Below are 23,217 nucleotides of genomic sequence, written 5' to 3'. Positions count from 1 at the left end.
CGTGCGCTTGCAACACTGTGTGTCAGACAGAGTGGTCAGCAGCACTGGGGCTCCACAAGGGACTGTCCTGTCTCCCTTTCTCTTCACCATCTACACCTCGGACTTCAACTACTGCACAGAGTCTTGCCATCTTCAGAAGTTTTCTGATGACTCTGCTATAGTTGGATGCATCAGCAAGGGAGATCAGGCTGAGTACAAGGCTACGGTGGGAAACTTTGTCACATGGTGCGAGCAGAATCATCTGCAGCTTAATGTGAAAAAGACTAAGGAGCTGGTGGTGGACCTGAGGAGGGCGAAGGCACCGGTGACCCTTGTTTCCATCAAAAGGGTCAGTGTGGACATGGTGGAGGATTACAAGTACCTGGGGATACGAATTGTCAATAAGCTGGACTGGTCAAAGAACATTGAGGCTGTCTACAAGAAGGGTCAGAGCCGTCTCTATTTCCTGAGGAGACTGAGGTCCTTTAACATCTGTTGGACGATGCTGAGGATGTTCTACGAGTCTGTAGTGGCCAGTGCTATTATGTTTGCTGTTGTGTGCTGGGGCAGCAGGCTGAGGGTAGCAGACACCAACAGAATCAACAAACTCATTCGTAAGGCCAGTGATGTTGTGGGGGTGGAACTGGACTCTCTGACGGTGGTGTCCGAAAAGAGGATGCTGTCCAAGTTGCATGCCATCTTGGACAATGACTCCCATCCACTCCATAATGTACTGGTTAGGCACAGGAGCACATTCAGCCAGAGACGCATTTCACCGAGATGCATAAGAAGTCATTCCTGCCTGTAGCCATCAAACTTTACAACTCCTCCCTCGGAGTGTCAGACACCCTGATCCAGTAGGCTGGTCCTGGACTTATTTCCACTTGGCATAACTTACTTAGTATTATTTCATTACTTCTGGTTTTATTTTGCTATATTTCTACTCTATTCTTGTTGGTGCAACTGTAACGAACACCAGAGGACTGGTGGGCAGGTTTTTGGAATGGTCAGGGAGGAATCACCTGCTCCTGAATGTGGCCGAAACCGGGGAGATGGTGATTGATTTTAGGACGAAGAGGACAGTGACGAGTCCTGTATACCTTCTGGGAGAAGACGTCGCGGTGGTGGAGGAGGACAAATACTCGGGGTTCACCTCGGCAGTAGACGTGACTGATAAACCAACACCAAGGCTGTTCACAGGAAGGGGATGCGCGGAGTCTATTTTCTAAGGAAGCCGAGATCCGTGAATGTGTGAGGCGGGATGTTGCAGGTCTTTTTCCAGTCTGTTGTAGAGACTGCAGTCTTCTTTGCTGCTTCATGTTGGGGGGGGGGGGGGGGGGCAGCGTCGGTGCTGGTGATGCAAAATAAACTCATCAGAAAGGCTGGATCCATCCTTGGCAACAACACGGAGTCTTCTGAATCAGTGATGGAGAGGAGGTCGCTCAACAAACTGTGATCCGTTATTGTCAGTCTGTCACATCCTCTCCGTGACCGACTGAGTAGGCAGCGGAGCCCCCCTCCCATTTCGAACGGACTCACTCAGCTCGGCTGTCACAAGGATTGTTACAGAAACTCTTTCCTACCAAATGCAATCAGAATACAACCGTTCATTCGCTTCAACAGGAGAACACACATCGTAGTTCAAAAGTCTCTGCGTTATTATTTAATATATAATTATTGTGTAGATTGTTAATCTTTATTTTTAGTAAAGTCTGCACAGTGCTAAGTATGTTTTTAAATGTCGCTGCTGTAAAGAAAGAATTCCCCACTCGGGATTAATAGTATTTAATAATAATAATTCTCCACCCCTTTATCACTCTCACCAATCAACCTCTCAGTTCTTAACTCCTCCCCGTCTCCCTGTTTACCCTATCACCTCACCTTCCCCCGGATTCGTACTCCCTCCCTTCCCTCCCAGTCCTGAAGAAGGGTCTCGGTTTGAAACGCCGACTGTTCTCTCCTCTCCTCCAGCATTTCCGCATCTGCAGATTTCTCTTGTTTGCTCAAATGCGCATGTGCAGAGGTCTGAGGCGGTCCGAACTATCGCGCATGCGCTCAGTAGACGAGCGGCTCACAAGGACTGGCTGCAGGTAGGAGGGTCTCCGGGAGGGATTTAATCTCCGGTGTCTGAAACGCGATTGAAGGGCTGTTACTGTGAGCTCCTGCCGCACTGGTCCTGCATCCCAGGACAGCCCCGGTACGTTCCCTCTTCCTCAGCCCCACGATCCATACCCGGGCCCCGGAGAGCGCTGGAGCCGCCGCCATCTCTGCGGCGCATGCGCATCGCTAGATTGTTCGGTGGCTGACAGACAGCTTTCTCGCTCGTGCGGCCTTTTGGGTAAACAGGCAGCCATGCGCGACTCTGCCAGCGTTGTCCCGGTACAGTCGGAGGAAATGTGAGCGAATGTATCTCTCAAACACTGCCGAGGTCCAGCTGTATACATACAAAGATTAGTAATTCGGAACAAAAATATATTACCCCGTTAATTTTGGATGAAAAGTCTACCTTCCAATCAATTAAATTGTCAATTAGTGCTATATGGCAAATAAAATCCTTCCGTCAGATTTAGTTCCCGCTGGGTAAATAACTCCTTTGTCCTCCAGGACAAGTGACTTGTGGCTTTCACATCACAAAACTGCCACACTCCAATGAGAATAACTGCTGCCCTCCCATTCAAGATTGCTGGCATTGACATTAATGGATTCATCACTGTCAATCAGCTGGGGTGGGGATCCGAGTAATTAGAAAATCTCCGGGATTCTATATGTTGTGACAATTGCTCTTTGTAGTGTTGTGGAGCATGGCCAGAACTTGAAATAATCCCAAAGGACAGAGACAAATTGAGCCAAGTCATAGGTTGATTGAACGCAGAAACATCCTCATACAGACAGGAATACAGTCAGAGAATTTGATGGTCAGCCAGGATAACTGATCTGTGCCTTGTTAGAAGATGAGGAGTTCATATAGAGACAGAAATCCACAGTGTAATTACAGGCCCTTCGGCCCACATTGTTGCACCGAATGTGTAACCTATTTGAAAAGCTGCCTATAATTTCCCTACCACATAGCCCTCTATTTTCTAAGCTCCATGTACCTATCTAAAAGTCTCTGAAAAGGTTCTATTGTATCCACCTCTCTGTGTGAAAAACATACCTCTGACATCACCCTTGTACCTACTTCCAAGCACCTTAAAACTATACCCCCTCATGTTAGCCATTTCACTCTTGGGAAAAAGCCTCTTGCTATCCTCACGATCAATGCCCCTCATCATCTTATTCACCTCTATCAGGTCACCTCTCATCTTCCGTCGCTCCGAAGTTCACTCAACCTATTCTTATGAGGCATGCTCTCCAATCCATACAACATCCTTGTAAATCTCCTCTGCTCTCTGACTATAGTATCCACGTCCTTCCTGTATTGAGGGGACCTGAACTGAACACAGTACCAAAAGTGAGGTCTAACTAAGGCCTTATATCTGTAAATCTCCTCTGCCCTCTGTCTATAGTATCCACGTCCTTCCTGTATTAAGGGGACCAGAACTGAACACAGTACCAAAAGTCAGGTCTAACTAAGGCCTTATATCTTTAAATCTCCTCTGCCCTCTGTCTGCAGTATCCACGTCCTTCCTGTATTGAGGGACCAGAACTGAACACAGTACCAAAAGTGAGGTCTAACTAAGGCCTTATATCTGTGAATCTCCTCTGCCCTCTGTCTATAGTATCCATGTCCTTCCTGTATTGAGGGGACCAGAACTGAACACAGTCCCGAAAGTCAGGTCTAACTAATGCCTTATATCTGTAAAGTTACCTCTGGCATTTGAACTAGGTCCCATTGTTGATGAAGGCCTTCTTAACAACACTGTCAACCTGCCCAGCAGCTTTGTGTGCACGATTGACACGGACCCCAAGATCTCGCTGATCCTCCACCCTGCCAAGAGTCCTAACATTAATGTTGTATTCTGTCTTCAAATGTGACCCACTGAAAGGAACCACTGGGTTGAACTCCATCTGTCACTTCTCAGCCCAGTTCTGCATCCTCTTGATGTCCGGCTGTAACCTCCAGACTATCCACAACAACCCCAACATTTGTGTCGACAAACTTACAAACCCACCCTTCTCAAAACATAGGAAACCTACAGCACGAAAAAGGCCTTCGGCCCACTTAGCCCTCTATTTTACTAAGCTCCATGTACCTATCCAAAAGTCTCTTCAAAGACACTATCATATCTGCCTCCACCACCGTTGCCAGCAGCCCATCCCACACACTCACCACTCTCTGAGTAAAAGACTTACGACTGACATCTCGTCTGTACCTACTCCCCAGCACATGAAACCTGTGTCCTCTTGTGGCAACCATTTCTGAGCTGGGAAATGCCTCTGACTATCCACACAATCATGTCTCTCATCATCTTAAACACTACTTCCTCATCAAGGTCATTTGTAAAAGTTACAAAGAGGAGGGGTCCCAGAAAAGATCCCTGCTGAACTGCACTGGTCACCATCCTTCATACAGCATCTACATGCACCCTTTGCCTTCTGTGGGCAAGCCAATTCTGGATCCACAAAGCAAGGTCACCTTGGATCATTGCCTCATTAATTTCTCAATGAGCTTTGCTTGAGGAACCTTATCAAAAGTCTTACTGAAAGCCATGCCCACTACATCCAATGCTCTACCTTCATCACTGTGCTTTGTTGCATCTTCAAAGAATTCAATCTGGTTCGTAAGGCATGACCTGCCCTTAACAAAGCCATGCTGACTATCCCTGATCAGATTATGTCTCTCCAATTGTCTGAAGTCCTGCCTCCCAGGATCTTCTCCAACCACTTGCCCACCACTGAAGCAAGACTCCATAACATACAGGAGCAGAAGTAGGCCATTTGGCTCATTGAGACTGCACCGCCACTCAATCATGGGCTGATCCAATTCTTCCAGTCATCCGCATTCCCCTGCTTTCACTCAATACCCTTCGATGCCCTGGCTAATCAAGAAACTATATATCTCTGCCTTAAATACACCCAATGACTTGGCCTCCACAGCCACTTGTGGCACCAAATTCCACAGATTTACAACCCTCAGACTAAAGTAATTTCTCCGCATCTCAGTTCCGAAAGGTCGTCCTTCAATCCTGAAGTCGTGCCCTCTTGTCCTAGACTCCCCTACCATGGGAAATAACTTTTCCATGTCTAATCTGTTCAGGCCTTTCAATGTTGAGAGTGTTTCTGTGAGAACTCCGTCATTCTCCTGAACTCCAGGGAATACAGCTCAAGAGCTGCCGGACGTTCCTCATGCGGTAACTGTTACGAACACAAAAGTCTCAGCAGCAATGGAACGCCTGGAGTCTGGTTTTGCTGTTAACAAAACACTGTTTTATTAGTAACCACGTCATTTAGTAACTTAAACCAGGTAAATCAAGAGTTAATGCTGTTATGCATATACAGGTGTAAATGTATAAATCCCCGAACTTCTTCAAGCTTAGGTGGGAAATGATACAGTCTTGCGATGGTGTGGTAAGGAAATTCAATTCGGTCCACGGGATTGAAGTGAGAGAGAGAGAGAGAGAGATGTGTAATCCAAGTGAACAGATGTTGTCAATCCTCCTCGATGTCCTCCAAATCTTCCAAGTTAGCCACACATGACCAGCTTAAGAGCGCCATTTCCAAGTGATAATCTACCAACCCAGGCAAGGGTGAGACACACCGGTAGATTCCACAGGGTTGCCCTCAAACACACTAATAGTCATGGATCGATTCCTCTTAATCGATCCTCAGCCCCACCCTTGTGGGCACTTAAAAGTTCAGTGGCAATTCCGCCACCAGCCTTTGTGCATCTGCGTGTCCCAGGAAAGAGACAGTGACGCTTGTTTAAATGCCGGTGTGCTGAACAGCAGCTGTCCATCATGTAGCGTTCTCGTTCTTTCTCTCTCTCTCTCCCTCTCCCCCTCCCTCTCTCGCTCCCTCTCTCTCTCCCCCTCCCTCCCCCTCTCTCCTCCTCCTTCCCCCTCTCTCCTCCCTCTACTTGTGCTGTACGTCTCTTTCTCTCTTACAGGCATGATTCTTAAAGGCACAGTCCATAATGAATAAAACTTAAGATTTCATAGCAGTAACCATTTCATACCTGGAATCATTCTCGTGAATCTTCTCTGAGCCATCACGAATGTCAATATATCCTTTCCAAAATGAGGAGCCCAATCCTGTACACAATACTCCAAGTGTGGTCTCCCGAGTGCCTTATAAAGCCACAACATCACATCACTGCACTTATATTCTATACCTCTAGAATTTTGCCTTATTCACAACCGGCTCAACCTGGAGGTTCACCTTTAGTGTATCTAGCACAAGGACTCCCAAGTCTCTTTGCATTTCTGCATTTTGAATTCTCTCCCCATCTAAATCATAGTCTGCCCATTTATTTCTTCCACCAAATTGCATCACCACACACTTTCCAACATTGTATTTCATTTACCACTTCTTTGCTATTCCCCTAAACTATCTAAGTCTCTTTGCAGGCTCTCTGTTTCCTCAACACTACCCGCTCCTCCACCTGTCTTTTTATTATCGGCAAATTTAGCCATAAATCCTTTAATACCATAGTCAAAATCATTGACATGTATCGTAAAAAGCAGTGGTCCCAACTCTGACCCCTGAGGAACTCCACTGGTAACAGGAAGCCAGCCAGAATAGGATCCTTTATTCCCACTCTCTGTTTTCTGCCGACCAGCCAATGCTCCACCCACTTTAATAACTTCCCTGTCATACCATGGGCTTTTATCTTGCTAAGCAGCCTCATGTGCAGCACATTGTCAAAGGCCTTCTGAACATCCAAGTACAACACGTCTACTGCATCTCCTTTGTCTACCCTGCTTGTAATTTCCTCAAAGAATTGCAGTAGGTTTGTCAGGCAGGATTTTCCTTTCAGGAAACCATGCTGGCTTTGGCCGATCTTGTCATGTGCCTCCAGGTACTCCATAATCTTATCTCTAACAATCGATTCCATCAACTGCCAGCCATTGATGTCATGCTAGCAGGTCTATAGTTCCCTTTCTGTTGCCTCTGACCCTTCTTAAATAGCGGAGTAACATTTGTTATTTTCCAGTCATCTGGTACAATGCCAGAATTTATCAATTCTTGAAAGATCATTGTTAATGCCTCCGCAATCTCTCCAGCTATTTTCATCAGAACCCGAGGGTGCATTCCATCAGGTCCTGGAAATTTATCCACCCTCAGACCATTAAACTTCCAGAGCACCTTCTGAGTCGTAATTGTCACTGCACAAACTTCACTTCCCTGATAGTCTTGAATGTCTGGTACGCATTCAGTTCCTCTTACTTCTCAGCAACTCTCATTACAGTAACTCCAGCGATATTTTATATTGGTCCTATATCTACCCTCGACTTTCTTTTACCCTTTATATACTTAAAAAATGCTTTCCATATCTTCTTTGATATTAGTCACCAGCTTCCTCTCATAATTCATCTTTTCCTTCTGAATGACCTTCTGTTTTCTTCTGCAAGTTTTTAAAAGCTTCCCTATCTTCTATCTTCCTACTAGCTCGAGCTTCCTTGTATGTCCTCTTTTGCTTTTACTTTGGGTCTGACTTCACTTGTCAGCCACAGTAGTGTCCTTCTTCCCTTTGAAAGTTTCTTCTTATTTGGAATATATCTGTCTTGCATTTCCCTCATTTTTCGCAGAGACTCCACTCGTTGCTGCTGTGCTGTCCTTCCTGCAAATGTCCCTTTTCAGTCAACTGCAGCCAGTTCCCCTCTCATCCATTTTTATTTCCTTTATTCCACTGAAGTACTGACACATTGGATTTTATTTTTTCCCTCTCAAATTTCAACGTGAATTTGATCATATTGTGATCACTGTTCCCTAAGGGTTCCTTAACCTTAAGCTGCCTTATCACCTCCAGATCATTGTACATGACCCAGTCCAGCACAGCCGATCCCCTAGTGGGCTCAACAACCAGCTGTTCTTAAAAGCCATCCCTCAGACATTCTACAAATTCTTTCTCTTGAGGTCCTCCTAATTCAGTTTCATGTTAAAATCGCCAATGATTTTCATGACATTGCCTTTCTGTCAGGCCTTTTCTATCGCCTGTAATCCACATCCCGACGACTGTTTGGACAACTGCCATTAGGGTCCTTTTACCCTTGCCATTTAACTCAACCCATAGAGACTCATGACCCTATCATGTGGAGAAGATGGTGAGGAAAGTTTTTGGTCTGCTGGCCTTTATAAATCAGAGCATTGAGTACAGGAATTGGGATGTAATGTCAAAACTGTACAAGGCATTGGTGAGGTCGAATTTGGAGTATTGTGTACAGTTCTGCTCACCGAATTATAGGAAAGATATCAACAAAATATAGAGAGTACAGAGAAGATTTACTAGTATGTTACCTGGGTTTCATCACGTAAGTTACAGGGAAATGCTGAACAAGTTAGGTCTTTATTCTTTGGAGCGTAGAAGGTTGAGGGGGGAACATGATAGAGGTATTTAGAATAATGAGGGGGATAGATCGAGTTGACGTGGATAGACTTTTTCCATTGAGAGTAGGGGAGATTCAAACAAGAAGACATGAGTTGAGAGTTCGGGGGCAAAAGTTTAAGGGTAACACGAGGGGGAATGTCATTACTCAGAGAGTGGTAGCTGTGTGAAATGAGCTTCCAGTAGAAGTGGTAGAGGCAGGTTTGGTATTGTCACTTAAAGTAAATTTGGATAGGTACATGGACAGGAAAGGAATGGAGGGTTATGGGCTGAGTGCGGGCCAGTGGGACTAGGTGAGTGTAAGTGTCCGCATGGACTAGAAGGGCCGAGATGGCCTGTTTCCATGCTGTAATTGTTATATGGTTAGACGGTTACACCTTACAATCCTATGTCATCTCTTTCCAATGATTTAATATTATTTTTATCCATAGAGCCACACCACCCTCTCTGCCCAGTAACCTATCATTCTGTTACACCGTATATCCTTGGACGTTCAACTCCCAACGGCAGCCACCTTTTATTCAAGTTTCAGAGATTGTCCAAGTTGCCAATCTGCAGCTGAATTTCAAAATCGTCCATTTTAATCCTTATGCTCTGTACATTCAAATAACACTCTCAGCCCAGGATTTGTTGCTTTCTGTTTTAACTGCCCCACATCTCTATTGTTCCTCATGCCACTGGCTTTGATTAAGCCTCATCTCCTGACCATTCTTTCTACAATCTCTGTTGCACGCTATCTCCGATTTATTTCTGTTTCCCTTTTCCTCAGCCCCATCACTCCGATTCCCATCCCCACGCCAAATCAGTTTAAACCCTCCCTAACAGCTCTATTAAATGTGCTGGCTAGGATATTGGACCCCTTCGGGTTCAGGTGTAACCCGTCCTCTTTGTACAGGTCGTACCTCCCCCAGAAGAGGCCCCAGTGATCCAGGAATCTTAAGCCCTGCCCCTTACACCAGTCTCTCAGCCACACATTAATACCCCTGATCATGCTATTCTTGCTCTCGCTAGCATGTGGCACAGGCAGCAATCCCGAGGTTACTACCCTAGAGGTCCTGCCTTTCAGCTTCCTACCTAACTCCCTGAATTCTCTCCTCACGCCCTCCTCCTTTTTTCTACCTGTGTCATTTATACCAACGTGTACCGAGACTTCTGGCTGGTCACCCTCTCCCTTCAGAATACTCTGCACCCGATCGGAGAGATCCCGTACCCTGGCACCCGCGAGGCAACACACCACGCGTGTATCTCTGTCAGGCTTGCAGAGCATCCTGTCTGTTCCCCTCACTATTGAATCCTATGACTACCGCATTCCTCAATTTCCTCTTTCCCTTCTACACCACGGAACCAGGCTCAGTGCCAGAGACCCGATCGTCATGGTCGTCCTCTGTCAGGTCATCCCCTCAACCACATCCAAAGCGAGGTAATGATTACTGAGGGAGATGGCCACTGGGGCACTCTCCACTCACTGGTCTATAATTTCTGGGTTCCCTCTACTCCATTCCCTTAACAAGGGAACAATGTCTTCCAATCCTCTGGTACATCTCCCTTCCTGAGTGGTAATACAAAGGTCAACGCCAGAGGCTCAGCAATCTCCTACCTCGCTTCCCACAGTAGCCCGGGGTATATCTCAGGTTGAGTTGCTCCAGCTTGAGTTGATCTGGGTAAAATTGTGATGCCACAGCTCACATTGACAGGAGATCTTACAGAAACATGTAAAATTATGAAAGGGGTAGATAAGCCAGAGGCAGGGAAGTTGCTTCCACTGGTAGGTGAGGCTGGTACGAGAGGACATTGCCTCAAGATTGGGGGATGTGGGATGGAGATGAGGAGGAACTGTTTTTCCCTGAGGGTGGTGAGTCTGTGGATTTCTCTGCCTAATGAAGCAGTGGAGGCAACCTCAGTAAATGTATTTGAGACAACGTTTTATAGATTTTTGCATAGTAGGGGAATTAAGGGTTATGGCGAAACGGCAGGTCGATGGAGATGAGTCCATGGCCAGATCTGCCATGATCTAATTAAATGTCTGAGCAGGCTGGACCGGCTGTGTTTTCACCACAGACTAAAATCCCACCTGAAATATTCTCCTTCACCCATTGATGTATTTTGCGTTGTTGTTGATCTTTGGAGATAAAGATGTACCTCATTCCAGTTGGAATTGTATCTGTGTCTGAAATGAAGTTTTCTATTGTAACTCCGTGTTATCCACAGGAACCGGGGTACTGAGAACACACCAGCATTTGTTCACTGGAGATCAGTTCTTCAACTACATTGATTGTACAAGGGATTCAAACGTCTGACTCTCTGAATAGCCAGATGATTGATCGCAGTGGGATATCATTCTCCTTCTCTCAGTGTGGGAGGGGATTCACTCACAGCCTACCCACAGACACGCCAGTGAGTTCACCGTGGGGAGAGACCATCCACCTGCTCTGTTTGAGGGAGGGGAACTACTCAGTCATCCAGCCTGAAGATACATCAGCAAGTTCACACCACAGTGAGATGCTCCGCCTGTTCTGACTGTGGGAAGCAATTCATTCTGTCATCGATGCTGAAGATATATCCAAAAATTCACCAGTGAGGAGACGTTTCTCAGAGTGTGGGAAGGCACTGACACAATCAACCACACTACAGAGACACCAGCAAGTTCACACGGTGCCATGGCCTTTCCCCACCTCTGAATGGCGAAACGGATTCATTTAGTCATCTCAACTGAACAAACGTCACCAGTTCACACTGAGAAGATGCCGTTCACCTCCTCAGACTGTGGGAAGAAGTTCACTTCGTCATCTCAACTGAAGGTACACAGGCGAGTTCACACTGGGGAGAGGCCGTTCACCTGCTTTGAATGTGGGAAGCGATTCACTCGGTCATCTCACCTACTGAGACACCAGCTGGTTCACACTGGGGAGAAACCGTTCATCTGCTCAGAATGTGGGAAGGGATTCACTCGGTCATCTCAACTACAGGAACACCAGCTGGTTCACACTGGGGAGAAACCATTCAGCTGCTCAGAATGTGGGAAGGGATTCACTCGGTCATCTGACCTGAAGGAACATCAGCGAGTTCATACTGGGGTGAGTCCGTTCACCTGCTCTGAATGTGGGAAAGGATTCACTCACTCATCCAAAATACAGAGACACTTGCTGGTTCACACTGGGGAGAGGCCATTCACCTGCTCTGAATGTGGGAAGGGATTCACTCAGTCATCCAAACTACAGACACACTGGCTGGTTCACACCGGGGAGAAACCGTTTGCCTGCTCCGTATGTGAGAAAGGATTCACACGTTCATCTCAACTGAAGGAACATCAGCGAATTCACACTGGGGAGAAACCGTTCACTTGCTCAGACTGTGGGAAGGAGTTCGCTCGTGCAGCTCAGCTGAGCGTACATCAACGATTTCACACTGGGGAGAAACCGTTCAGCTGCTCTGAATGTGGGAAGAGATTCACTGTGTCATCTGACATGAAAATACATCAGCGAGTTCATACTGGGGAGAGGCCGTTCACCTGCTCGGACTGTGGGAAGCGATTCATTCGGTCATCTGAACTGAACACACATCAGTGCTTTCACACTGGGGAGAAACCATTCATTTGCTCAGACTGTGGGAAAAGATTCACTCTGTCATTTCGTCTACTGAGGCACCAGTTAGTTCACACTGGGGAGAAACCGTTCATCTGCTCAGACTGTGGAAAGGAGTTCGCTCGATCATCTGGCTTGAAAGTGCATCAGCGAGTTCACACTGGGGAGAGGCCGTTCACCTGCTCAGACTGCGGGAAGGAGTTTGCTGGGTCATCGGACTTGAAAATACATCTGCGAGTTCACATTGGGGACAGGCCGTTCACCTGCTCTGTGTGTGGGAAGGGATTCACTCACTCATCCACCCTACAGAGACACCAGCTGGTTCACACTGGGGAGAGGCCATTCACCTGTTCTGAATGTGGGAAGGGATTCACTAAGTCATCCAACCTTTTGTCACACCAGCGAATCCACACTGGGGAGAGGCCGTTCACCTGCTCAGATTGTGGGAAGGCATTCGCTCACTCATCCACCCTTTTGTCACATCAGCGAATCCACACTGGGGAGAGGCCATTCACCTGCCCTGAATGTGGGAAGGGATTCACTCGGTCATCCAAGCTACAGATACACCAGTTAGTTCATACTGGGGAGAAACCATTCACTTTCTCAGATTGTGGGAAGGGATTCACTTAGTCATCTGACTTGAAGCTGCATCAGCGAGTTCACACTGGGGACAGACCGTCAGACTATAAGATATAAGACCAGAATGAGGCTGTTTACCCCATCGAGTCTGTTCTGTCATTTTATCGTGGCTGATCCAAATTTCCTCTCTGCTCCAATCACCTGTCTTGTCCCCGTATCCCTTCATGCCCGGATCAATCAAGATTCTATCCACCTCTGCCCTAAATGTACCTAAAGAATTGGCCTCCACAGCTGCCTGTGGCACGGAATTCCGCAGATTCACCACTCTCTGTCCGTTCTCTGTCATCTCCGTTCTGAAAGGACATCCCTCTATTCTGATGCTCTGTTCCCTGGTCGTAGACTCTTCCACCACAGGAAGCATCCTTTCCACATCCACTCTATCAAGCCCTTCCACAATTTGATAAGTTTCAATGAGATCAGCCCTAATTCCTCTGCTGATACAGGCTCAGGCCCATTGAACACTCTTCATATGACAATCCATTCAATCCTGGAATCTGTTTTTGTGAACATACTTTGAACCTTCTCCAGTTTCAGCACATCCTTTCTAAGATAAGGGGCCCAAACCTGTACTCCAAGTGAGGCCTCACCAGTGATTACCAACTTCCCAAATTACATCCTTGCTTATATATTGTAGATCTCTGGAAATGAATGCTAACGTTGCATTTGCCTTCCACACCACAGACTCAACCTGCAAATTAGCTGTTAGGGAATCCTGAACATGGACTCCCCGTGTCCCTTTGCACCTCAGTTGTTTGGTATTTTCTGCCCATTTCGAAGAAGTTAACACTTCCATTTCTTCTATCAAAATGCATGAACATACACTTCCCAGCACTGTATTCCATCTGCTGTTTTTTTCCCATTCTCTAAATCTATCTCAGTCCTTCTGTACCCTCTCTACCGAAAACTACCTGCCCCTCCTCATGTCTTCATATCGTCTGCAAACCTTGTAACAAAGCCAGCAATTCCGTCTTCCAGACTATTGGAATATAACACAAATCACCAGTCCGAACACAGAGCCCTGAGGAACACCACTAGTAACTGGCAGCCAACCAGAGATGGCTCCCTTTATTCCCAGTCTTTGCCTCCTAACATTCAGCTTGTCATGGTCCGGTCCATGACGTCTGCGTTCCGGTTCACGGTCCAGTCCGTGGACTCTGGACTCCAGGTCTTCTGGCTGTCCATTGTTTCAGTTGGGCTTAATCACAGGCACCTGATTCTCAAATTGGGGCTGGAATATAAGTGGCCCTGGGTTCAAGTGTGGTTGCTGGTTCATCTTGTCAGTAACCTGTTCTCGCCTCTGTGGGGTTCGTCTTGACAGTATCCTCTCCTTGCCTCCGTTGGGTAAGACAGGCCTGAGGCTGGACTGTTCCCTTCCCTTCCCCTTCTTTCAGCAACCCACGCCTGAAGCCTTGCCTGCAACCTCACCTGCGTCCTCCCCTGTGATCACTGTCAAGGTTAACCGCTGGAGTGAGACTGGAGCCTTGCCCCGCCAACAGAAGAAACTATCTATCTAGGAGCTGTCTCTTTGTGTCCCCGTGTTTAGTGTCCGTGTATGAGTCCCGGCCCTACGTCCTGTCCCCAAGGAGGGGTCCTGATTCTATGTAAAGCCCCGGCCCTACGTCCTGTCTCCAAGGAGGGGTCCTGACTCTATGTAAAGCCCCGGCCCTACGTCCTGTCCCCAAGGAGGGGTCCTGACTCTGTGTAAAGCCCCGGCCCTATGTCCTATTCCCAAGGAGGGGTCGTGACTCTGTGTAAAGCACCGGCCCTATGTCCTGTCTCCAAGGAGGGGTCCTGACTCTATGTAAAGCCCCGGCCCTACGTCCTGTCTCCAAGGAGGGGTCCTGACTCTATGTAAAGCCCCAGCCCTATGTCCTGTCCCCAAGGAGGGGTCCTGACTCTGTGTATGAGTCCCGGCCCTATGTCCTGTCGCCAAGGAGGGGTCCTGACTCTGTGTAAAGCCCCGGCCCTACGTCCTGTCCCCAAGGAGGGGTCCTGACTCTATGTAAAGCCCCAGCCCTATGTCCTGTCCCCAAGGAGGGGTCCTGATACTATGTAAAGCCCCGGCCCTACGTCCTGTCTCCAAGGAGGGGTCCTGACTCTATGTAAAGCCCCGGCCCTACGTCCTGTCCCCAAGGAGGGGTCCTGACTCTGTGTAAAGCCCCGGCCCTACATCCTGTCCCCAAGGAGGGGTCCTGACTCTGTGTAAAGCCCCGGCCCTATGTCCTATTCCCAAGGAGGGGTCGTGACTCTGTGTAAAGCCCCGGCCCTATGTCCTGTCTCCAAGGAGGGGTCCTGACTCTATGTAAAGCCCCGGCCCTACGTCCTGTCCCCAAGGAGGGGTCCAGACTCTATGTAAAGCCCTGGCCCTATGTCCTGTCCCCAAGGAGGGGTCCTGACTCTGTGTAAAGCCCCGGCCCTATTTCCTGTCCCCAAGGAGGGGTCCTGACTCTATGTAAAGCCCCGGCCCTATTTCCTGTCCCCAAGGAGGTGTCCTGACTCTGTGTAAAGCCCCGGCCCTATGTCCTGTCCCCAAGGAGGGGTCCTGACTCTTATGTAAAGTCCCGGCCCTACGTCCTGTCTCCAAGGAGGGGTCCTGACTCTATGTAAAGACCTGGCCCTACGTCCTGTCCCCAAGGAGGGGTCCTGACTCTGTGTAAAGCCCCGGCCCTACGTCCTGTCCCCAAGGAGGGGTCCAGACTCTATGTAAAGCCCCGGCCCTATGTATTGTCCCCAAGGAGGGGTCCTGGCTCTATGTAAAGCCCCGGCCCTACGTCCTGTCCCCAAGGAGGGGTCCTGGCTCTATGTAAAGCCCCGGCCCTACGTCCTGTCCCCAAGGAGGGGTCCTTGCTCTATTTAAAGCCCCGGCCCTACGTCCTGTCTCCAAGGAGGGGTCCTGGCTCTGTGTCCTGTGTTCCTGTGCTCGGGTCCAAGGCTCAGTAGGAAGACTGTTTGCCGCTACTCAAGTGGATTGTCGTTGTTTGTCGTTCCGTGTCCAAGTCCAGTCCAAGTCTCAGGCTTCGAGTCAAGTCCAGTCCGGGTCAAAGTCTCCAAGGAGGTTTCCAGCCCGTGTCCAAGGCTCCGAGGAGGTTCCCGGTCCTGTTACCTTGCCTCGTCCAGTCCTCGTCTGGATCCGGAGTCCGTGCCCAGGTTCCAGGTCCCCGTCCAGTCTCTGGCTCGGAATCCTTGTCCAGGTTCCTAGTTCCCAGTTCTTAGTTCCTCATCTAGGTCTCACCTTCCTACTCTAGTCCTAGCCCATGCCCTGTCACCTAGTCTTGTCCAGGGCCTGTGTCATGTCCAGTGTCGTTTCTTTCCCACTTCTTTCCTGATACACCTAGTCCTCTCCCTAGTACTTCAGTGCCTGTGTCTTGCATTTGGCTCCATTCCCAACGCCCACCTTACGGCAGAGCCACTGTTTAATCCATGCCAGAGTCTCCACTGTAACACCGTGGGTTTATTCAGCAGCCTAGTGTGTTGCACCTTGTCAAAGGCCTTCTGAAAATCCAAGTATACAACATCTATTTCTTCATTCGGGTTGCTTTTCCAGCTTCACGAGTTTCACTTGAGGAAACCAATTCTCCTTTGTCGATCCTGCTTGTTGCTTCTTCCAAGAATGCCAACAGATTTGTCAGGCAAGATTTCCCCTTGAGGAAACTTTGCTGACGTTAGAGCAATAGAAGGCTTGAAGACAAATAGAGGGCTATGGGTAACCCTAGGTAATTTCTGAGGTAAGGGCATGTTCGGCACAGCCTGTATTGTGCTGTAGGTTTTCTATGTTTCTACGGCATATGGTCTTCAGTGAAAGATTAAAGGCGGAGCCTTGCAGCAGTTTTTTTCCGTTGGACCTTTGAGCAGCGGCCAGTCAGCATTTGGGTTTGCTCAGCAAGAACTGAAAGTTGTGCAGGAGCGAGTGGAGCGGTCAGTGTCAGAGTGAATGGAGTCCGAGTGGAGCGGTCAGTGTCAGAGTGAATGGAGTCCGAGTGGAGCGGTCAGTGTCAGAGTGAATGGAGTCCGAGTGGAGCGGTCAGTGTCAGAGTGAATGGAGTCCGAGTGGAGCGGTCAGTGTCAGAGTGAATGGAGTCCGAGTGGAGCGGTCAGTGTCAGAGTGAATGGAGTCCGAGTGGAGCGGTCAGTGTCAGAGTGAATGGAGTCCGAGTGGAGCGGTCAGTGTCAGAGTGAATGGAGTCCGAGTGGAGCGGTCAGTGTCAGAGTGAATAGAGTCCGAGTGGAGCGGTCAGTGTCAGAGTGAATGGAGTCCGAGTGGAGCGGTCAGTGTCAGAGTGAATGGAGTCCGAGTGGAGCGGTCAGTGTCAGAGTGAATGGAGTCCGAGTGGAGCGGTCAGTGTCAGAGTGAATGGAGTCCGAGTGGAGCGGTCAGTGTCAGAGTGAATGGAGTCCGAGTGGAGCGGTCAGTGTCAGAGTGAATGGAGTCCGAGTGGAGCGGTCAGTGTCAGAGTGAATGGAGTCCGAGTGGAGCGGTCAGTGTCAGAGTGAATGGAGTCCGAGTGGAGCGGTCAGTGTCAGAGTGAATGGAGTCCGAGTGGAGCGGTCAGTGTCAGAGTGAATGGAGTCCGAGTGGAGCGGTCAGTGTCAGAGTGAATGGAGTCCGAGTGGAGATTCTGAGGCTTTAGCTGTCAGTGATGGGAGCCTTCAGTCACAGAAGGTATAATTAAGCTGAAGGTAGAGATTTTTTGCCCCCTTCTTTTCAGTTGCTCAGTGAGAACAGTAGAGATTACAGACGGGGTAGTGGAAAGCTTGTCTTGTGGGATGCGGAAACCAGGGACACCTCCAGTGCCCCCGATCACTACACCTTCGAGAAGTGGATCCGGCTGCAGCTTCTAACAACCTGCATTAAGAGGCTGGAACCGGATGAACACCAGATCATTCTGGAGGCTTCAGGGGTGATAGATGGGATGTTTAGAGAGGTGGTTGCACCCAAAGTGCAGTACACAGGAAACTGGGTGACAGCCAGGGAAAGGAAAGGGGTTATACAGACATACAGAGTACCCCTGTGGTCATCCCCTCAACAACTGGGGTATCGTTCTGGATACTGTTGTGGGGTGTGGGGGTGATCCAGCCAGGGTAAGTCACAGCCTCTGGGTCTCTGTCTCTGTGACTCAGAAGGGAAGAGGGGAGAAGAGTCAAGCTGTGTGATAGGTGATGCATCAATTAAGGAAACGGACTGGATTCTGTGGGTGAGAACGAGATTTCAGGATGGTCCTGTGTGCCATAGGTCCGGGACATCTCTGCTTGAGTGTTCAGCATTCTTAAGGAAAGGGAATAGTGAACGTCGTGGTCCACGTGGGTACCAATGATATGGGCAGGTGGAGTATTGAGGTTCAACAAAAGGGGTTCAGGGAGTGTGGTGCTAAGTTCAAGGGTTGTAATCTTGGGATTGCCACTGTGCCACGTGCCAGAAACAGGAAGGCTAAGGAATCGGTGCAGGAGGGAAGGTGTAAGATTTTCAGATTATTTGAGCCAGCGAGGATTGCGGTGTTGCGTTGGGGGAGAGGGTGGCATCGTTGATGGAGGGTGGAGCAGGCAGGTCTCTCTCTCTCTCACACAAACATATGCAGTGTGGGTATGGAGCATAAGGAAGAGCGGGTTGAGTGGGAGAAGAGTGAGAAGGGGAATGAGGAGGATGAGGTTAGGGCTCCTTCTCAAAGACCCAGACTCACCCACCACTCCCCCTCTGGAATTGGTCCCATTCCGTACCCCAGGTTGGGGGTGAGCATTGAGTTGCCTTGTCAACCAGAAAATGAATGGTTCAACAACAGCTGGTTAACACACTTTGATAATAAATTTACGTTGAACTTGATTATTGAAATGTACTGATGAGAAATCGTTTCAGTGAAGGTCCGAGAGTGGAAAATGAACCGGTGTTCAGCCCCACTTCTCCGTGCCAGACAAGAACCCCTATCGGAGTCTGTCCCATCTGTCTGTGCTTGACACATCTCCCTCTAATGTTTCCTCTTTCTGTACCTGTCCCAGTGTCTTTTATTTCCCTTTCTCCTGTCTTCTCCCCATAACCTTTGACATCCTTAATAATCAAGCATTGATTAACTTATGTTTTAAATAAAACCTGTGAAGAGCAAACCAAGCTGAAATGGGGTCGAGAGTTGACCCCCCTGTGAACTATGCTGCTAATGAGAGAGAGAGAGAGCGAGAAGAGGGGGGGGGGGGAGGCGCCCGCCACAGATGAGAGACAAAGAGACATGATTTAATATTATGGCTCCTTGGCTGATTGTTTACCTTTGCTCCAAGGACACTTTTGCCTGCTTGTAAGATTCTTGCACAGTCAGCAAGGCGGAGCCGGTTTGATGGACAGCCGGTGTCTAGCAAGTGATGATAAAAAGCAGCTCTGCTGAGACACACCACGGGACACTGAAAGAGTGTTGTGCACTCATGTGAAGGTGCGGGTTTGGAGGATCGATCAGGAGCTCACAGTGTGTGAAAGGTGCGACCAGTGGGGGCTTGTTTGTGTGTCCACCCTTGCCTGGGTGACAGGTCCACCACTGAAGAACGGTCGTACATGGTCATAGTCAATGACCACAACAGGACAGGAAGCCAACGGACAGTTCGATGGTAACGTGTCTCTCTCACTCCCTCTCTCTCTCTCCCTCCCTCTCTCTCTCCCCCCCCCTCTCCCCCTCCCTCTCTCCCTCCACCTAAATTGAACTGAACTCTTCACCATCGTAAGACTATCCATTTACCCCTAGACTTTGAAAGAGCTTGGTTTTGATTCCTATTTCCACACTTCTGTACATATCATTGCTAACCTGTTTCACATATTTGCATTTTTATAGGACTGTATTGCTTAGTTTACTAATAAACACTATTAGCTACAGTAATACCAGACTCCAAAGTGTGTTTCATTTCTGCTGGTTCGGTAACCCGGTCACGGGGTACGTGATAAACTGATGACTTGGCCTCCGAGCCGGCCATGACAATGAATTTCACAGGATCACTACCTGCAAATCATTGTGGGCAGGTGTTTTCATGGAGATGCACGGCAGAAATGTCGCAAATGTTCAGGGAACACTGGCATGGTGCTCTGCACAGGTATGTTCCATTGAGGCAGGGAGCACACGGTGGGGTAGAAGAACCATCGTGTACAAAGGATGTAGAAAATCTAGTTAAGAAGAACAGAAAAGCTTATGGAAGCTCCAATAAACTGAGTACAGATGGATTTCTAGAAAATTACAAGGTTACATGGAAGGAGTGTAAGTGTGAATTAGGAGAGTCAGAAGGGGCCATGAGAAGCCCTTGGTGAGCAGGATTAAGGAAAACACCAAGGCATTCTCCAAGTATGTGAAGAGCAAGAGGATGAGCAATGTGATCATAGGACCAATAGAGTGCGATACCTGAGTTAGATCAGGTAGCGTTGGTACTTAATGAATAGTTTGCTTCAGTATTCACCAGGGAAGGGGACCTTCACAATTGTGGGGATGACTTACAGCGGATTGAAATGCTTGAGCATATAGACATTAAGAAGGAGGACGTGCTGGAGCACTGGAAAGATATTAAGTTCGACAAGTCGCTGGGGCCAGGTGAGATCTACCCCAGGCTACTGTGGGAAGAGAGGGAGAAAATTGCAGAGCCTCTGCCGATGATCTTTGCATTATCAACCAGGACGGGAGAAGTACCAGAGGACTGCAAGTTAGCAAATTCTGTCTTCAAATTTGACCAACCAAATATTAATGGTGAAACTCTTGGCAGTGTCGAGGATCTGTGCCCAATAGGAGCTCAAAGCTGCTCCGCAGGTTGACCGTGTTGTTAGAAAGGCGTATGGTGTGTTGGACTTCATCAACTTGGGATTGAATTCAAGAGCCATGAGGCAATGTTACAGGGATATAAAACCTTAGTTCCACACCACTTGGAACACTCTGTTCATTTCTTGTCGCCTCACTACAGGAAGGATGTGGATACTACAGAGAGAGTGCAGAGCAGCGTTACCGAGATCTTGCCTGCATTGGAGAGCATGTCTTGTGAGAATAGATTGAGTGAACTTGGCCTTTCCTTCTTGGAGTGACGGAGGACGAGAGGTGACCTGACAGAGGTGTATAAGATGACGAGGGGTTTGATAGTGTGGATAGCCAGAGGCTTTTTCCCAGTGTTGAAATGGGTAACACGAGGGGGCATCGTTTTAAGGTGCTTGGAAATAGGTACAAGGGGAGATGTCAGAGGTACGTTTTACACACAGAAGGGAGCATGGGACGCATTTCCAGTGAAGGTGGTAGAGGCGGATACAACAGGGTCTGTTAAGAGACTCTTATATAGGTACCGTACACGGAGCTTGAAAATAGAGGGCTATACGGTAGGGAAATTCTGAATTAGGATCCATGGTCGACACAACATTGTGGGCAGAAGTGCCTGTAATGTGCTGTGGATTACTATGTTCTATGGTCACTCTCCCCTGCTATCAGATTTTTCTTCTCCAGCCCTTGACCTTTCCCACCCGCCTGGCTTCAACTATCACATTCTAGCTAATCCCTTTCCCCTCTGATTATACTGCACACCTTTTGATTCTGGCGTTTCCCCCGTCCTTCTCAGTGCTGAAGAAGGGACTCGTCCCGAACCGCCGGCAGTTTATTCTTTTGCACAGATGCTGCCTGAGCTGCTGAGTTCCTTCAGCGTTTTGAGTGAGTGGCTTTGGATTTCCAACATTCACAGACTCTCCCGTGTTCGCTCCAGGATTCGCCGTGACCAGGGGATCACATAGGCAAGCGTATGGGTCGAAACCTTCCCGAAAATCACGCCTGCGCTCGGTAAAGGAAAGGCTGATTGACCTGGCAGCATGTCGGAGCGGCGCTACGGGCGGAGATTTCCCGCGACTGAGGGACAATTACTGTGAGATGCCGACACACCATGGATCCGCATCCTGGGACAGTCCGGCTCCTTTCCCTCTCTCTCGGCCCCACGATCCGGATGAATGAATTCACTTTATTTCCGACATCCTTCTCATACATGAGGAGTAAAATTCTTTTTGTTAAAGTAATAATAATAAATGAAATAAAAATAATAGTAATGAATAAATAAAACAATTACAGTATACAGATATTGAATAGATTTTAAAAACGTGCAAAAACAGAAATACATTATATTAAAAAAGTGAGCTGGTGTCCAAGGGTACAATGTCCATTCAGGAATCGGATGGCAGAAGAGACAAAGCTGTTGCTGAATCTCCTAGTGTGTGCCTTCAGGCTCCTGTACCGCCTACCTGATAGTAACAGTAAGAGAAGGACATGCCCTGGGTGCTGGATGTACCCAGAAGAAGCCAGAATAAAAATATGGGGAGGGGAAAGAGGCTAGCTGGAAGGTGGCAGGTGGGTGGGAAAGGTCAAGGGTTGGAGAAGAAATAATCTGGTCGGTGAGGACAGTGCACCAGAGGGGAGAGAGAGAGGGAGGAGGAGGGGACCCGGCGGATGTAATAGGCGGGTGAGAAGTAAGAGTGTGGAATAGAGGAAGACGGGGGTGGGGGTGGGTTTGGTCTATCAGAAGGCGAGATCAATATTCACGCATCAGGTTGGAGTACTCAGACCGAATATAAAATGTTGCATCTCCACCCAGACGGGGGAATTCATCCCGGCACAAGAGGAGGCCATCGATCGACATGTCAGAACAGGGATGGGAATCAGTATTGAAATGTTTGGCACTGGGAGGTTCTGCTTGGGACGGATGGTGTGAAGCTGCTCCACGAATTGTTCCCCTAATTGATGAGCTGATGCTCAGGAGGGAGGAGCAACACCTTATATTCCTGGTTCCCTCCAACCTGATGAGCTGAACCACAGCACCAGTCTTGTCTGGTGAATCCAGAGCCCCAAGGGAAGCTGTCTCTCCATCTGAATGATGGTCTTTTTGACCTCCTGAAGACCTGTTTTTGAGTAACAGTAATGTTCCGCTGCTCTCCTATGCCCACTTCCCCAGCTGGTCTCCATCCCACTGTAACCTCAGACAACCCTCACTTCCCCAGCTGGTCTCCACCCCACTGTAACCTCAGACAACCCTCACTTCCCCAGCTGGTCTCCATCCCACTGTAACCTCAGACAACCCTCACTTCCCCAGCTGGTCTCCATCCCACTGTAACCTCAGACAACCCCCACTTCCCCCACACACCAGTTCTGGTGTCATCCACAATCTCTCTAATTGTTCGATCTGCATTCCCTCCAAATGATTCACACACGTGACCAGCACCAGTTCACTGCAAGAAGTGAGAGTAGAGCTCAGCTCAAACAAAGAAGACAAGCGAAACAAAGAGCAGGAGAGTGGTGGTGGAGGGAACTCGTTGGGTCTGGTGTCCAGAAGGAAACGGAGAGCTCTGTGACTTTCCTGGTGGGAGGGGGAGGTGTACATGAACGGGGTATCCACAGTGACAGTAAGATGATCATAGCCAGGGAAATTGAAATCGTCAAAAAAATTTCTCCAGTGTTTCTTGGATTTCCAGCATCTGCAGATTTTCGCCTGTTTGTGACCGGGAAATTCCGTTTGTTGTGGACAGAGCAAAGGTAATTGACAAAGTGGACTCCCTATCTACAT

At 48.5% G+C, this 23,217-nt stretch overlaps 1 protein-coding gene across 2 annotated transcripts; it reads left to right on the top strand.

The window, feature by feature from the left end:
- Positions 1–2,008: 2,008 nt before the first annotated feature.
- Positions 2,009–21,691, top strand: LOC140720190 (uncharacterized). Of its 2 annotated transcripts, none has more exons than XM_073035078.1 (2): positions 2,009–2,069; positions 10,673–14,092. In XM_073035078.1, exon 2 carries the CDS (start codon positions 11,143–11,145, stop codon positions 12,673–12,675), a length of 1,533 nt encoding a protein of 510 aa, XP_072891179.1. In that variant the 5' UTR covers positions 2,009–2,069; positions 10,673–11,142; the 3' UTR covers positions 12,676–14,092. The 2 variants fall into 2 exon arrangements, 1 of the variants encoding a protein (XP_072891179.1); XR_012097125.1 differs by lacking the exon at positions 10,673–14,092 and adding an exon at positions 21,376–21,691 and having other exon boundaries at positions 2,033–2,069.
- The last annotated feature ends 1,526 nt before the right edge of the window (positions 21,692–23,217 follow it).

The sequence above is a fragment of the Hemitrygon akajei genome, unplaced genomic scaffold (assembly GCF_048418815.1).
Source record: "Hemitrygon akajei unplaced genomic scaffold, sHemAka1.3 Scf000037, whole genome shotgun sequence".
NCBI lineage: Eukaryota > Metazoa > Chordata > Chondrichthyes > Myliobatiformes > Dasyatidae > Hemitrygon > Hemitrygon akajei.
This window is presented reverse-complemented; position numbering and strand designations above follow the sequence as displayed.

What these genes read in the sequence shown, in the direction of transcription:
- LOC140720190 (XM_073035078.1), top strand. Translation starts at nt 11,143, where the DNA reads ATGGCGAAACGGATTCATTTAGTCATCTCAACTGAACAAACGTCACCA.